General features: G+C 44.6%; 2 protein-coding genes across 2 annotated transcripts; one reads left to right on the plus strand and one right to left on the minus strand.

Annotated features, from left to right (window-relative positions):
- Positions 1 to 2,853: 2,853 nt before the first annotated feature.
- LOC142204439 (uncharacterized) lies at positions 2,854 to 9,877 on the minus strand. Its single transcript, XM_075275750.1, has 10 exons — positions 9,803 to 9,877; positions 7,576 to 7,739; positions 7,367 to 7,502; positions 7,027 to 7,160; positions 6,222 to 6,395; positions 5,849 to 5,960; positions 5,464 to 5,623; positions 4,961 to 5,091; positions 4,337 to 4,529; positions 2,854 to 3,835 (listed from the first exon to the last, which is right to left on the minus strand). Exons 2-10 carry the CDS (start codon positions 7,723 to 7,725, stop codon positions 2,854 to 2,856), a joined length of 2,172 nt encoding a protein of 723 aa, XP_075131851.1. The 5' UTR covers positions 7,726 to 7,739; positions 9,803 to 9,877.
- Positions 9,878 to 9,945: 68 nt separating this feature from the next.
- Positions 9,946 to 15,732, plus strand: ALKBH7 (alkB homolog 7). Its single transcript, XM_075276046.1, has 4 exons — positions 9,946 to 10,239; positions 12,547 to 12,720; positions 12,851 to 12,975; positions 15,217 to 15,732. Exons 1-4 carry the CDS (start codon positions 9,946 to 9,948, stop codon positions 15,338 to 15,340), a joined length of 717 nt encoding a protein of 238 aa, XP_075132147.1. The 3' UTR covers positions 15,341 to 15,732.
- The last annotated feature ends 1,521 nt before the right edge of the window (positions 15,733 to 17,253 follow it).

A 17,253-nucleotide genomic window follows, 5' to 3' on the forward strand; every position in this document is an offset into this window, starting at 1 on the left:
AATAGGCAAATCATAGCGGAAATTTAATTGTATAATATGGATATATATTAAAAGGGAAGTCTGGTTAAATAAGATGGTCTTACAGGAACCCTAAGACAATATCAAGTATTGCAGCTCTGCTTCATTGAAGTGACTGGAATACAAAATACATTAGGTGGGGCAGTTTTGCACAGGTCCAACCTATAAACCTACAGTGTTGATCCAAAGGAAGGAGAACCAAAAAAAAAAGGCCAAATCCAACTGCCCCATATCAGGGGAAAATTCCTTCAGTATCCGGCAATCAGCATAAATCCCTGGATCAAATTGAACTTGTCTTCTTTCTCCAAAATCTAATACCTATAACTTGTAATATTTTCCATTCAAGAAAGACAAACAGGTCCTTTTTGAAATTGTACAGTAAATCCACCATCAGCACATCCTATGGCAGTGACTTCCATAGTCTCAAGGCTCTTACAGTAAAGAATCCTGTCTGTTGCTGGTGAAATGTTCTTCCCTCGAGACAGAGGATGTCCCCTTCTCACCATATCAATGACCTAGACATAGAGAATGTCCCCTTGTCACCATATCAATGACCTAGGTGTAGAGGATGTCCCCTTGTCACTGGCCTAGATGTAGAGGATGTCCCCTTGTCACCATATCAATGACCTAGGTGTAGAGGATGTCCCCTTGTCACTGGCCTAGATGTAGAGAATGTCCCCTTGTCACTGGCCTAGGTGTAGAGGATGTCCCCTTGTCACTGGCCTAGGTGTAGAGGATGTCCCCTTGTCACTGGCCTAGGTGTAGAGGATGTCCCCTTGTCACCATATCAATGACCTAGGTGTAGAGGATGTCCCCTTTGTCACTGGCCTAGGTGTAGAGGATGTCCCCTTGTCACTGGCCTAGATGTAGAGAATGTCCCCTTGTCACTGGCCTAGATGTAGAGAATGTCCCCTTGTCACCATATCAATGACCTAGGTGTAGAGGATGTCCCCTTGTCACTGATCTAGGTGTAGAGGATGTCCCCTTGTCACTGATCTAGGTGTAGAGGATGTCCCCTTGTCACTGGCCTAGGTGTAGAGGATGTCCCCTTGTCACTGGCCTAGGTGTAGAGGATGTCCCCTTGTCACTGTCACAGGTGTAGAGGATGTCCCTGGCCTAGATGTAGAGGATGTCCCCTTGTCACCATATCACTGATCTAGGTGTAGAGGATGTCCCCTTGTCACTGGCCTAGGTGTAGAGGATGTCCCCTTGTCACTGGCCTAGGTGTAGAGGATGTCCCCTTGTCACTGTCACAGGTGTAGAGGATGTCCCTGGCCTAGATGTAGAGGATGTCCCCTTGTCACTGGCCTAGGAGTAAAGAGATTAGAAAGTTTTGCACTTGGCACTGTCCCTCCATGTATTTGTATATTGTAAATAGAAAAAAAAAATTTTTGGGAAGCGAGAGAGAGAATCTAAACTGAATATCCTCTAATGTAGCAATCTATTGTTGTAATCCACCCATTCCCCTAATAATCTCAGCCACCTTCTCTGCTCACTTTCTAGCTCAGTCATGTTGTTCTTATATACGGGGACCCAACATTGTGTACAATAGTCTGTGTGGTTGTACAAGCTATTTTGTACACAGACATAACTATGGTCTTATGAGTGTTTAGACCTCTTTTGATGCATCCCATAATTGTATCTGCCTTTGCCGCAGCTGCCTGGCACTGGTCACTAAAAGTAAGTTTATTGTCCACCATAATCCCCAAGTCTTTCACATTCAGTCTTATCTAGTAATTTACTATCAAGTACACAGACATTTCTTCTACCAGAATACATAACCTTACATTTGTCTCCATTAGAGTTTGCCAAGTCTCGCCCCATGCGTCCATAGATCCCATGTAAATGTTCTACAGTGTTTAGTATTGTCTACCAGGTCATTAATAGACATTCTGGAGGGTTAGTAGAGCGGCAGCGTGCCTTACGTCGTGTCTGGATACAAGTAATATTAGATTATTTGTTTGTTAATGATATTAAAGCAAAAATGTTCTCCGTGCATAACTGAGATTCCAATATGATTAATGCAACTAATGAATGAGGTCCAGGAAATGAATGAAGGCCTGTCATATGTAAGTAATGGAGGTATGTGAACCCTCCCCAGTACTAGACGTGGCATGGAATCCCTCAACCTCCAAAGGAAGATGTAAAGATTTAATAATGCTCAGAGGTAGTGGCCAAGCCCCATAGCCCAACTGTAATGGGTCCCTGCCCACCGCGCGCCATTTATAATACTGGTATATTGTGTGTCAGAGGGACCTTTGGGGACCCCCCATGGTCCAGGATCTGCTACCGCTGCATCACCTACAGCTATACTGACCCAAGGACTGCTCTGGAATTTGGTTGTAGGGGCAACAAATTATATGAAACACAAACATGATTATAAAAGTGAGTTAGTGGTTTATTCATACACAACAGAAGCAAAGCAATATCTCAGATGTCAAATGTGTAAAACAAGGTGATCAGTGCTCTACATAAGTCTTACATACAAGCCCTCACTCCCGCCTAAGGCCAATTCCCTAAAAGAATCATGGCAGGAGGTTGAGAAGCAACAAGTTCCTGCACGGTGCCCCTTTATTTGCCATTAATGGACGTACAAGAGTCGTACATTGGGGACAACTGTTCCATAATGGCCTAGTTGTCAGACCTCACAGGTGTAGGTCTGATATCAAATGTTGGGAAACCCCAAGGCAGGAAGCCCTAACACACAATGGTTACTCAGGCACCAACAACAAAACTGTGACACATTATAATAACTTAAGAGATTCATTCAATTATTTGTATTCCATAAAGTGATCAAGTCCCCATCCCCCAGTTCAGATTTCCCTTTCTATTGCTTTAGAAGGAACAATCCAGAAATTGGGCCAACATGTCCTCACAAAGGTTAGACGTTGCCACGTCATCTGAAGTCCACGGTGTAGCATTTCGAGCGGATGAACAAGAGCGACGAAAATGGAGGGGTGAACGTCCCGGGCCTGAGGTATACAAGGAGTCTCTGTGCTGACGGGATGATCTTCTATGGAGAGAATGGCACTGTCTTGGCCCAGTCTTGCAGCCATGTTGTTTGTGGTAAAGAGAATCTAAGGACATTCTTCTGTGAATATTCTGAGGTGGTGCCTCATTTCTTTCTATGGTACAGTCATCTTCAAAATTAAAAGATGCCTTGGGTTGTTGGCAGGGGTGACTTCTACGGTAAAGGTCTTCCTTGGACTTAGTTCTACACTGTTCTCTGGAAGGTAGTCTCTCTTGTGATTGACTTCTACTTGCTCTCCTACATGCATCTTGAGGATGAAGGGTCTCCCGTGACCTACTTTTACAGCGGTCCTTGGCATGAAGGGTCTCTCTTGGCTTCTTTTTAAGTAAACCATTACAATATGTCTTCTTGGCACATTTGTCTTCATCCACCTCTTGACACTGCCACACAATTTGATCACTGTCTTGATAGCAAAACTGGGTATCAACCCGAAGACGGGGCACATTCTCTTCATGGTGAACATAGGTGGTGTCATGAAGAGGAGTCACCCTATACAGGGAGTCACTGTCAAAGCATTCAGAGTTCTCTTTCGGTGAGGAGTGCAGTTCACTATTGGGAGTGTCCACTTCTTCATGTGTCTGCTGGCTATCCTCAGAAGACAGAGAGTCTATCTCACAGTCTGCTCTGGCCATCTCGTAAGGACATGGTTGTGCTTCATCGCTTCTCCTGACATTCTCATTGCAACAAGGGGACTCTGCAGCCTTGGAGATACTGGATCTACGGTGGGAATGATGGAAGATAGACCTTCTTAATTCATCGCCATGTCTTCTCTTTCCTGAGGGTAGGCTACAAGTCAGAGAAAAAAAAAAAAAAAAAACGAACAAAAGCCATTGATGTGCATAGTTCACCCATTACATCACTTAATGGGGCAACCATTTTAATCTTTGATCAGATTTTCTGATTTTTTTTTTTGTCCAGGGGCATAGAATAAAAGTGCTGGGGATTGTTATAAAACAAGATAAATCATTATTGGGTTTCTCTCTAAACAGATTCCTCCCTTCTGCATCTGTGATGTGTCTATAGCATACGACTACACTGGCGACAATGGTATACAGCATGTGACTACAGAAGCCGGTGATTGTCTTCTGTGGAGACATGCTGTATACAGACGTCACTACTGGTATCCAAAAATAAAGGGGAGGACTGAATCTTGAAGACAGGCCAGGATCACTGCTTTTATTGTTTTATAACCAAAGGTCTCTGCTCATAGAACCGCATAGATCGCCAGAGATTATAAAGGTGCACACACAATCTAAAATATTCCAGAAGTTTACGGTAACTCCTCACCTTTCAGCAGGAGTAAGGTGCAAGGCTCTGAACAGCTCGGCAGTACTGGGTGTGCGAGGCTCCATGTGGCCACGAGGCAAGCTTACTGGGGTAGGCCTCGGGCGAAGATAAGGAGTCATGCTCAGTTTGTAAGGAATAACATAATGAGGAAGGGGCTGCAACTCTGGAGCTAAAAAGAGAAGACAAACCAAGATTTAAGGGCTTAACATTATAGGGGGTTTCCAGTCAGACGTTTAGGACACAGGATATGCGGTAATAACACGAAGATAAGGGCGCCACCTCAGGAGCCTCAGAAGACTGACACATTCTCAGCTGCTGTGACCAGGAGAGTGACACAGGGACCCACTGTCTCATGACAGATGCAAGTCCTAGAGGTAGGTATCATGTGCACATGCCATAGATGTCTTGGATGGGAAAAACTAGCAGAGGGGCAGTATTATAGTAGTTATATTCTTGTACATAGTAGTATTATAGTAGTTATATTCTTGTACATAGGGGGCAGTATTATAGTAGTTATATTCTTGTACAAAGACAGACTAACTACCAGCATTACAAGGATCTATGATGCTGCAAATTCCCATGGCTGGGAAGGGAATTATTGTGACACTGAAAATCCATCCTTACATGAAAGAAATACAACGGGAAGCTCCTTACACTCGCTCCTTGGTGACAGACTGTCGCTCCATCTCTGGCTATTTTCCTCCGATTCCGTGTCCTGCTGACTGCTGCTGTCACATCTATGAGACCTCACGGACCTGGGAAAGCATTGTGTAGCTATATTAAGTTAAAATTGGAATTCCAGAACATGTCTCCCTCCTGTCCTACAGATGGGCTGCAGAACATCAGTTTGATCTGAGAATTATGTAGACGGGATACAATGCTGTGAGAAATATCAGGTCTTGGGTTGTCTTGTGAGCCATGCTTCAGTGCAGACTACACAAATGTTTGTAGTCTGTAACCATGTAAACACATCGGTCAGCATGTATATGAAATATAGTAGAAGATAATTTATCTAGGTCTTCATTTCCCATAGGTCTCAAACTGGAATCACTTCCACTCGAAAATTAGAAAAGCTGTGTATAAATTTGCACCTTTACTTCTATAATGTTTGACAACCACCTTGTTACCTGTTGGGAGGCGCCAGCCTCAGGACCCTGTACAGCTCGGCAGTACTTGGAGTTTTGGGATCTGAGGGCGTGAACTCTCTACACAGTTTACTGCCGCAGGACTGACCGGGTGTGAACTGCTGTTTGGTGTTACTGGAGGCTCTTGTTTGTGTACCCGTAGCTGTGGATAGAGTATACATTATCAGTTGGTCCATTGTAGCCCGACTTGACTTGTGGCCAACAGACTCACCATTCCCCCCATTAATAGTAGACCTTAGACACCATTTAACTAGAGGGAAAGGGGGTCAATAGGATTTTAATCAAACCTGTCTTAATCTCCCCAGTGCTAGGCCCCATACACATAGCAAGCTTCAGCCTTGGTATTACACACAATAAAGGTACTTACGAAATTCAGACCATGGCGGAGTGTTCTTCCATGGAGGAGTCCCCAGACCAGGAGTCATACTCAAGAACTGCTGCTTCATGAAATGAGCCTGATCGGCCTTAAACTGGAGACGCTGGGTAAAATATTACTTACTGGTTAATGGAAAGACCTGCTAGTTTGTGGAAGATATACACAGACCGGTCATGTTATGGAAGGATATACTATAGGATAGGACAAACCTTAAGGAATGATATGACTTCTCTTCCCCTTCATCATAAGATTAGTTTAGTGTGACAAGACACAGTAAGGTTAAAGGACCGAGTAGTCATGTTCCCGGCCCCATTACCAACATTAGAGGATGACAAGGTGACATGAGTAACGATTTCGCAGTTACCTCTCTCCCCAGACGGATAGCTGCCTCCGTGAATTTATCCCGTTCATCCTGAAAGGCCAGCTTCTGCTCCTCAAAGGCCTCCCGGTCTTCTTGTAATCTCAGCTTTTCCTCCAGGTAATAGGCGTCCCACAAAGGAGATGGCTGACCTTCACCAGGCTTAGGAACCGACTGGTCCTACTCAAGACATGGATACAATGATCTTCAAAGCTTCTACTGGAGTCACCTAGCTATACTGAACCAATCCTTCATTAGGGCTAGCACCGTGTGCACTGTCTGTGGGCCCTGGGCAACAGTCACATCTCCCCAATTTACATTACGCTTAGCTTGACCTGCTTGGTCACCATAGGCCACCCCACCCCAAGCTCAGTGGGCCCAGATATATGCCTGGGATTGCCTGTTGCCAATACGGTCTCAGATTTTCCATAGTCAAAAACACAACTACGACCCTTATTGACCATTTCTGTTCCCCATTGTGGCCACTACCTACGGTACATACTATGATGTATTCTTCCGCCATCCCACCACCTATGTACCCATAGCATGTGTGTGCCAATTTCATCTTTCCACAAGCTAACACATTTGTACCACTTTGCCTTCATCTGAGGTTACCCCTTACGAGAGAACCGTGGCTCAATAGTTTATATGGTGAATTGATATACTGAAGATTTGTTATCCGTGACCTAAGATTGTGAACCTTTTGCATGCACAGCCCTATTCAGATGAATTAGAAAGTTGAAGAAGTTTCTGCTACAAACCTGCTAAGTGCGAATTCACTGCTACAGCGCCATATGTCCACCCAAGATACCTGTAAGAGCTGCTGCTGGTGACTTATCAGGTCCCGGCTCTGTTGTAGCTCTTCTTTCAGCTCCTCCACCTCTTTCTTGAGACGGGTCAGTTCCTTCTCGTGGTCAGTCACACTAATCACGTCAGACTGGACAGCTATAGAGAAGATACAAAAGCATAAGAGGAGTAAGAAATCTAAGTTGCGCGCATAGTAGCCGTAAAGATTTATCATAGGGTCTTCAAGTCCGGTTAAAGGTGGCATGAATTTGCACCATGGAAAAGGTCTTAACACTAGCATTACTGTGCTGACGACTTCTATATAGAGTGGGTAAAGTGGCTTTATTTTAATAGTCTCCCCTTACCTCGGGCTTCCAGTATCTCCACCAGTTGCTTGAGACTGCTCCACTGTTTCTTTAGGCTTCCCATCAACCCAACATCTCCAGCACGGCCAGTCCTTGTACGTCCAACCCCAACACGCTTGTTTACTACTGTATGATCCTAAAAAACACAAAGTAAGACTAAACTGCCAGATGGATGTCATGGAGGAATAAGAGACCGTACCCCGACTTACATCAGTGGACACCCTGCCAAGTACACCTTCATGTCTGCTGAGAATGGTCCGCACCTCTCTCTTCATCTGTTCATGGAACTTCTTCAAGTCAACATTCTCCGACATAACGTCACGGACATTTCTCTCAGAAACCCCCGATGAGCGATGCATGATTCCTTATACTCCTAAAGGGGGAAATTTCACCCCCCCCACAAAAAGAGAAAAAATAAAATATAGAATTAAATACTTAACATAGCTGTCAGAAGTGTTAGGAACCCCATTCATGATCCTCTTATTACCCTGTAACATCTTATTACAGTAACCCGGCTCCTGATCCTCTTATTACCCTGTAACATCTTATTACAGTAACCCGGCTCCTGATCCTCTTATTACCCCCTATACATCTTATTACAGTAACCCGACTCCAGATCCTCTTATTACCCTGTAACATCTTATGTAATCTGGCTCCAGACCCTCTGTTGATTACCCCGGTACCTCTTATTTACCTGAGGGCAATGATTCAGTTCAATGCCCTAATCTTTAATCTGTATGCCCTGAGGTTTGTTAGTTCTTCCCTGGCCCCTTTGCCCCACTAGATACTCCCCTGTATGTGATACATAACGCCGCACTGTATAAATAGCCGCCAGCACATTAATAATCCCCGTCTGTTAATACTATACAATAAACATAGTCCAGCTATAATATTTCCATATACAAATATGCTGAAGCAAATAACACAAGCGAAGTCTACAAACATCATTTCCATACTCGTCCTTTACCCAGTCTAACATAACTGCCATAGGGGCTCACTTATCCGTTGTTTACACATAATGGTCGTCATGACATGGTTTTTCCTGTGTCTTTGGAAAAACTGCAGCAACAACTGTAATGTGTGAACAAACCTTTATTATCCAGAGAAATATGGCAAAAAACACATCAAAACTACATTGAATATTGCCTATATGGCACCAGTACAGGAAGGGGGGCAATATCAATAGGAGTAGCATATAGAAAATACTGTGTGGTCATAAATATGGCAACTAAGGCATATTAGTACACGTGACAGGCATACACAGCTTTAGCTCCAAAGAAGATGCCAACATTCTTGACGTTGTGTACCCACAAACAATACCTGAACCCCATAAAGCGATAGCACCCCTTACCAGTGTCTGCTGATTGTAAGCTCTTGGTACAAGTACAGCTACAGTAATGTATTACACACGTCTATATAACACTGTCTATCCCTGCTCAGACCACAAAAGCACAACAGAACCATTGACTTTCATAGGTCTAGGATGTGGACAGGTGATATTTAACAATTACATCTAATGGCCCTGGGGGGAACAGCTGCGGGATTTAACTATTGCTCTGCTGATATGAAGTGCTGGATTGACACACATACATATGGGACTGTGTTAAGAGCCACATACAATTTTAAGGAACCACTGCAAGTTGCAATAAACATACGTGCAGTTCTTTGGTACGTGGTACTAAGCTGCATAGCAAATAGCGCAGTGTGTTCTCTATGCCTTGCCACACTCAATGGCGATCAGTATCAGCAGAACCATTGCGGGCCACACAATAAAATGGACACAAATTTATGTTTGCTACATGGCATAAATAAAAATGGCGCAATTGTTTATTTTAATTAACCAGTAACTTGCTGGGGTCCAATATTATTATATGGGATCTGAATATTTATTTTTACGGAGGCCATGCCGCATGAAAATCATCCTGTGACGGATTATCCTGAGTAGACATCTCTGGTTATTAGCGGGTGGTGTCCAAAATACCCCAGACCGACACTAGATCACATCAGTGTAAGCCCTCGTTCACATCTGCGTTGGTATTCCGTCCGGGGGAGTCCGCATGAGTCGCCCCCTAACGGAATACCGAATGCAGATGTGAACAAAGGGTCACAATCTACTTGTGGCCAGCACACAGACCCTGATATCATCTAAGGGTCCATGTGCTTTTAGCTTGCAGTTGCGTTCGGTATTCCGTTCGGAGGATTCCCCATGCAGACTCCCCGAATGGAATACCGAACGCAGATGTGAATGAATCACTGCACCCCCTGCCAATAAATCAATACTATGGCAGCATATGTGCTCTGAGCATGAACATATATATATATATATATACATATATATATATGTAGGAAAGGTGTCAGTGTTTGGAGCATTACAGGTCCCAGAAATTTAAAGACATGCTACAATGATGGGTACGCTTATCAAACTTAGCAACCAACCAGATAATAGCTTTCATTTTCCAAACGGCCGCACAGCAAAGAGAGCTGACATCTGATTGGTTATTCCGCACACGTTTGCATCGCTACGTGCCGAGCGCCCTGTAGTCTCCACCATCATCCACAATGCACTGCGCGGTCACAACATGGCGGCGCCCAGTGCTGGCTGTTACCTTGGTAACATGCGGCTGTTGCTCTGCGCTGTCAGTAGGCCGCGGGCTCTTGCTCTGGTAGTTTCAGGGCTCCGGGCCCGGTGTCATCATGCGGCTCCGCTGCCTCATAACCAGATCTCTTCGTCCTCTCCGTCCGTGCTGTCCCAGCTGTCCCTCGGCCTCACCCTGCAGCCGGACTTCATCACTGCCGAGGAGGAGGCCGGACTGTGCCGGGAGCTGGAGCCGGTGCTGAGGAAGAAGCGCTACGAGAGCGGCCACTGGGATGACGTGAGTGTGAATAATGACCTTGTTGGACTATGCGTTTTAGCCCTCAAAATGTCGCAGCTGTAATGCACATTGTGAATAGGAGTATACCGTCACAGTGCCCAGGTTATGGTCTGTATGTCTGTGCCTTCTATGTTATACAGATATTGGAGGTCACGCTTAGTATATATATTGCGCTTTCCCTGTCCACCATGTTTTTTTTTTTTTGGTTTTTTGCTAATGTAGATTGTGCGCCCCATATAGAGCTCTCAATGTACATTTTCCCTATCAGTATGTCTTTGTAGAATGGGAGGAAATCCGTGCAAACACGGGGAGAACATACAAACTCCTTGCAGATGGTTTGTCCTTGGCAGGATTCGAACTCAGGACTCCAGCGCTGCAAGGCTACAGTGCTAACCACTGAGCCACCATGTGGCCCCTATTCACCATGTTTTCTGACCTGTAAACGGTTTCCTACCTCAGGGATTACTGAGATTTGTCTCTGCTATTTTTGCCCCCTTACACAGCAAAACACAGCAATGTGTCTGCAAAAACAACTGAAGAGATAATGGGGCAGATTAATTTTGTTTTGAGCATCACTTCTTTTCTGGCATATAAGGCATAAAAACTTGCAATTTCGACTCTCTATTTTTTGCGCTGTCCTCGCCAGGTGAGGGCTTGCAGGGATGGGGCCATTGGTATACATTGCTCCTCCAGTTGCAGGGTATAGCGGAGAGTGTGCGTCATTTATGAGGAGGCGTGCGACTCTTGCACTTTCATGGGTTGTGAAGGCTAAGGGTCAGTTCACACGTGAAAACCGCCTAGCTTATTTGTGCGAGGTAAAAAACCTCGGGGAGTTTTTTTGACGCTGTTTTTTGCATTCCACGCGGTTTTTGACGAGGTTTTTGACGCGGTTTTCGCTAGCGGTTTTCGCTAGGGTTTTTTTTTCCTATATGTGCTATAGAAACTGCAGGCGAAAACCGCGCGTTTTTTTGTGTGCAAAAAACCGCGCGGTTTTTTACCGCGCAGTTTTCGCCTCCCATTCACTTCTATGCAATTCTTCAGGCGTTTTCCGCCTGAAGAAAGGTCATGTCGCTTCTTCAGGCGGAAAACGCTAGGAGGAAAAAAAAAGCTAGTGGTCTACATAGACCACCATGTTAAAGGAGAGGTTTTTGAAGCGAATTCCGCTGTCAAAAACCTCCCCTTTGCCCACGTGTGAACTAGCCCTAATAGTGCCAGTCATCATAAATCTGCCCCTTTGTCTTCTTTATTTTTCAGCAATCATCTTCTTCAGGAACGTCTTCTTACGGCGCTGAGGGTCAAACTTCTAGGCCTTGGGCAGAGCCGACTGCACATGCCCGTGGCCACGAGAAAAATGGCCTCTTATACAGTAAGTAAGCGGCCATTTTCTTGTGGCCTGTGGACATGCGCAGTCAGCTCTGAAGAAGACGTGAAGAGGCCGTTCCTGAAGAAGATAGAGGCGATGCTGCAGAGTTCTCTCACAGCATTGGGGACGCCACCAGTGCTGAGAAAGAACTCATTTGCATAACGATGAAAGCTGGGATTTCTACCGAACGGCGGTGTGGAGAAGACATCTAAAGGTAGGAGAAGAATAGCCTTTCTTAAGGCTATTCCTACGTGTTAGTCACAAAAAATTGTGTTTTAATGATAGGATCCATTTAAACACTGCAGTTTGGCCTCAGCGTTTTACAGTCACTTAAAAGTTGACATTACTTAGAAATATGCGCTTTGGAATCACTGCGATTTCCAATACCGTCGCTGTTTTGTAAATTGCTGCATGTCTATTACACCTACAGCAATGCTGGCAGTTTCCTTATACGGTATAATGGAAGCACAAATTCTCTAGAGGAAACCTCTGCAGACCTTCTTTGAAAAACACTGGGTGAAAAACCATGATGCTTTGCCACCGCGGTTTTTTCCCCAAAGTGGTTTTTGCTGCAGCCCTGTACGTGGGGCCTTAGTCTTATAGGGGTTTTCTGTCAAAAGGTGTTAGATGAGTGAAAGCCCCACCGCTGAAGTGTACAGCTCCGTCCACTATGGAATGGCCATTCCTGATTCCTTCAGTGTAAATAGGAGCTGAATTGCAGTAACTCTGCACGGCCACTACACAGTGGATTGAGCTGTCTGCTTCCTGCTCTATATACTATGTAATTCCGGTGTTGGACCGCCACTGATATTGATATCTGATATTGATGACCTCTCCTAAGGTTATCAATATGTTTTAGCCAGAAAACCCCTTGTTCATGTGTTTGCTAAATACCCTACAAAACATGGTCACAAACCAAACCTTTACCCCTTCATTCCCTGCAGGCAATCCATGGCTTCCGGGAGGTTGAGCGCCTGCACTGGTCTCCAGAATCCTCTACTGTCATACAAAGGGTGAGAGATAAAGCTTTTCCTCCTGGAGAAAACCAACTATCCCTTGTCCATGTCTTAGACCTCCAGAAAGATGGGTACATCAAACCACACGTGGACAGTATAAAGGTAAGGAAGGATGTCTGGTGTATGAGCTTGTATAGGCTTGGTCCTCAAGAACTTCCATGTTGCACAATGAAGCAGTGACCTCCATGTGAATTGGGTATGTGTGCAGCTAATCTTGCCTCTCCCTTACCAGTTCTGTGGTAGCACCATTGCTGGGATCTGCCTGTTATCTGACAGCGTCATGCGGCTGGTGTCTGTGGATAACCCGGAGGAGCGAGCGGATCTACTGCTGCCCAGACGTTGTCTGTATATAATGAGGTGAGTGCTCCATATTTCATCCTTATGTTTTTATGGAGGGGTTCTGTGTCTTATACAGTCCTATGAAAAAGTTTGGGCACCCCTATTAATCTTAATAATTTTTAGTTCTAAATATTTTGGTGTTTGCAGCAGCCATTTCAGTGTAATATATCTAATAACTGATGGACACAGTAATATTTCAGGATTGAAATGAGGTTTATTGTACTAACAGAAAATGTGCAATATGCATTAAACCAAAATGTGACCAGTGCAAAAGTCTGGGCACCTCAACAGAAAAGTGACATTAATATTTAGTAGATTTTCCTTTTGTAAAGATAACAGCCTCTAGTCGCTTCCTGTAGCTTTTAATCAGTTCCTGGATGAAGGGATTCTGGACCATTCCTCTTTACAAATCAAGTTCAGTTAAGTTAGATGGTCGCCGAGCATGGACAGCCCGCTTCAAATCATCCCACAGATGTTCAATGATAATCAGGTTTGGGGACTGGGATGGCCATTCCAGAACATTGTAATTGTTCCTCTGCATGAATGCCTGAGGATTTGGAGCGGTGTTTTGGATCATTGTCTTGCTGAAATATCCATCCCCGGCGTAACTTCAACTTCGTCACTGATTCTTGAACATTATTCTCAAGAATCTGCTGATACTGAGTGGAATCCATGCGACCCTCAACTTTAACAAGATTCCCGGTGCCGGCATTGGCCACACAGCCCCAAAGCATGATGGAACCTCCACCAAATTTTACAGTGGGTAGCAAGTGTTTTTCTTGGAATGCTGCTTTTTTTGGACGCCATGCATAACGCCTTTTTGTATGACCAAACAACTCAATCTTTGTTTCATCAGTCCACAGGACCTTCTTCCAAAATGAAGCTGGCTTCTCCAAATGTGCTTTTGCATACCTCAGGCGACTCTGTTTGTGGCGTGCTTGCAGAAACGGCTTCTTTCTTATCACTCTCCCATACAGCTTCTCCTTGTGCAAAGTGCGCTGTATTGTTGACCGATGCACAGTGACACCATCTGCAGCAAGATGATGCTGCAGCTCTTTGGAGGTGGTCTGTGGATTGTCCTTGACTCTTCTCACCATTCTTTTTCTCTGCCTTTCTGATATTTTTCTTGGCCTGCCACTTCTGGGCTTAACAAGAACTGTCCCTGTGCTCTTCCATTTCCTTACTATGTTCCTCACAGTGGAAACTGACAGGTTAAATCTCTGAGACAACTTTTTGTATTCTGCCCATGAACAACTATGTTGAACAATCTTTGTTTTCAGATCATTTGAGAGCGGGCTGTCCACGCTCGGCGACCATCAAACTTAACTGAACTTGAATTGTTTTGTAAAGAGGAATGGTCCAAAATCCCTTCATCCAGGAACTGATTAACAGCTACAGGAAGCGACTAGAGGCAAAAGGAGGATCTACTAAATATTAATGTCACTTTTCTGTTGAGGTGCCCAGACTTTTGCACCGGTCAAATTTTGGTTTCATGCATATTGCACATTTTCTGTTAGTACAATAAACCTCATTTCAATCCTGAAATATTACTGTGTCCATCAGTTATTAGATATATCAAAGTGAAATGGCTGTTGCAAACACCAAAATATTTAGAACTAAAAATTATTAAGATTAATAGGGGTGCCCAAACTTTTTCATAGGACTGTATATGCAGTATTGGGTACATTAATTTACTCTGTGCTCCCCTGGTTGTGCCCTAGACCTTGGAAGTTTACCATTGGTCATCTATTGCCCTTTAGTTTGTGCCTGTAGAGTCATCATTGTGTAGATCATTTGTCAGCCGCAAGAGTCACCACCTTAGTAGATGACCTGTATGTTTCCTAAGGTAATGCAGGCCATAGACCTGAAATATCTCCAGGCCATTGACAGATCCTGCTAAAGCTGTAAGATCTGCTGACATCCGGATGTCTATGGTTCTCATACACATAAGATTAAGGCTGGCATACACATTAGACAGCTGTCAGACGAGTGCTCGGTCAGCTACATCTCTCTTGATCCTTCCAGATAGACATTGCTGCTTTGCTTAGCCGTGTACGTATTTGCCTGTATTCAGAGCATGGCAACTTGGAGCTGTCAGAGCTGTGGCAGCAACTTTTTTCCAGGCACAAAAGGATCAGGCATTTTGAAATCCAACATGGCCGATCCTTGTTCCCCTGACACATGTCATTTAGCACAGCTAATATTTAGCATGTATGTTTTGTGCGTGTGTCGCCTTCACCTTATCACCTTTCATCTCAGTGGTGTCGCGCGCTACAACTTTACCCATGAAATCCTGCGTGGTGAGGAATCCTTCTTCAATGGCGTGCCTGTGCCCCGAGAGCGACGGATCTCAGTTATCTGCAGAAATCTACCTGTGAGCTGATGAAGTCTGGACTCCTTTTCAGGTGTTGACATATCTCGCTGCAGGACCCCTGTCCTGGCCTGTGACAGTTCTGACACAGTCAGATGGCTCCAGCTCAGTGACTTGGGGATTGTACGATTAGGAAAAGCATCGACACTTTTGATTCTTATGGTGGAATCTGATCATTAGAAATCCTCTGTATACTGCCTGCTAGTGGAGCAGCGCTGATATTACAGTGGTCATACATAGAGCTATTAGCTCCCTGCATTGATTCCTACATTACCAAAGTGCCTCTACTGCACTCCATCAGCACATGGTGCAACGGGAAGTCGAGTGAAAATTTCTGAGCGATTTTATTTTATAAATGTTATTTTATTTGTCTTAAGATCTGCAATTGAATAAATAAATAAGTTATCTGTACATAAATAGTTTTTTTTGTCTTTTTTTTTTTAAAAAAAAAAAAACGTATTCTCCAGCTGCAAAAAAGCAATTCTAGATATGTGGATAGAGGATAAAGGCCTGTAGTGGGACAGCCCCTCTAAAGTAGTTGTGTCATTAAGGACAATTATTCCCTATCCTTTAATTGTCCAATCGCTGGGGGTCTGACCATCGGGTACCCCAGCGATCAGGAAAATGGGGGAACTAAAGCCTCCCTGTGAATGGAGCTTGCATGTGCTTGTGTGACCAGCATTACATGCTCTACTATGACACTGCCTGGACTGCAATCTGTGGCAGCGCCCCCTAGCCCCATAGTAGTGAATAGAGCGCTGGTCACACAAGTGCATGCAAACTCCATTCACAAGGAAGTTTTAGGGGGACTTTCAGTCTCCCATTCTCTTTACCTTGCAGTCAGACTCCCCCCCCCCCCCCCTCCCCCGTGATCTGACAAGGAGATGTGTCTTTAACAGCGCAACCCCTATAAGGTCATGCCATACATTTTCCCTGAAAAAATCCTTTAATCGTTCCCTAATGACAAGTTCTGCAAACCTTCAATATACTTTGTGTATCTGCTTGATGTGAGTGAACTGGAATATTTCTCTTGTACAAGTCTTTACCCCTGGATAGGGCAGGTTTAGGAAAACTAGTACAAGGAGAAATGAGGGTAGTTCCCCATAGAAGCAAATTGTATCCCTTTAGTGCGCAGATCTTTCAGATAGGGAATAATGAAGAGTCAAGGTATATCAGCTGCAGAACTTATCATTATATGTCTTGTATATTATTAGGCCCCGTGCACATGGGCAAATACACTCTAGAAAATCTGGATCCAAATGTGGTCCAGAGACAAGGACGTTGTGATCTATGATGCTAGAAGTCCCTTCACCCTACTGTTCTATAATGTGTCTAGTATGGGGCAGTAGAAACATGGGGTGCAAGCGACTACTAGCATCATTTCCCCCTGTTCTGACTTTATTTACATCAGCCCATAAAGCCTCTACAGCGGGGTTATGGTTTTGTTGCCATTGGACGTCAGAATCTCAGATGACTCCATATTGGTCTGGAGCCCTCGACGTGAATCTCCAGTTATGTCCTCTGGTCTGCTGCGTCTACTTGAAGAGCTCTTTGGTGCCATCTTGAAGGCAGCGCTGAATAGAAGAAATTCATAAACGTTTCACTACTGAGCGGCTGTATGTTCCACTTGTGGCTCTTCACCCTACACAGCTACACGCTGCTGCTGACAGCTTTTCCACCGTATGCCACCGGTGACTGTCATCCAGAAAGGCGACATCTTCATAGTGTGTGGGGCGGCAGCAGGGTCCTCCAAATATTTTCTCCTCCAGAAGGAATGGGAGGTCGTTCTTCTGCAGCAGACGTGAAAGAGTCAGGTCATGGTTTGTACGGGATCTGGGACATCCTCCCCCGCAGTACTTGAACAGGACAGTCTCTTCAGAATCGTAACCAAGTCCTAAGTCTCCGACTCGCAACAGCAGTGTCTT

This window comes from Leptodactylus fuscus, chromosome 5 (assembly GCF_031893055.1).
Source record: "Leptodactylus fuscus isolate aLepFus1 chromosome 5, aLepFus1.hap2, whole genome shotgun sequence".
Taxonomy (NCBI): domain Eukaryota; kingdom Metazoa; phylum Chordata; class Amphibia; order Anura; family Leptodactylidae; genus Leptodactylus; species Leptodactylus fuscus.

Excerpts from the sequence above, each read along its gene's own strand:
- LOC142204439 (XM_075275750.1), bottom strand. The coding sequence starts at position 7,725 with ATGCATCGCTCATCGGGGGTTTCTGAGAGAAATGTCCGTGACGTTATG. Across the intron at positions 7,161-7,366 it reads GGAGATACTGGAAGCCCGAG|CTGTCCAGTCTGACGTGATT; the intron begins GTAAGGGGAGAC and ends TCTTCTCTATAG. Across the intron at positions 4,530-4,960 it reads TCCCGTTGTATTTCTTTCAT|TCTTGGTTTGTCTTCTCTTT; the intron begins GTAAGGATGGAT and ends TAAGCCCTTAAA.
- ALKBH7 (XM_075276046.1), top strand. The coding sequence starts at position 9,946 with ATGGCGGCGCCCAGTGCTGGCTGTTACCTTGGTAACATGCGGCTGTTG. Across the intron at positions 12,721-12,850 it reads CACACGTGGACAGTATAAAG|TTCTGTGGTAGCACCATTGC; the intron begins GTAAGGAAGGAT and ends CTCCCTTACCAG. Across the intron at positions 12,976-15,216 it reads CGTTGTCTGTATATAATGAG|TGGTGTCGCGCGCTACAACT; the intron begins GTGAGTGCTCCA and ends CTTTCATCTCAG.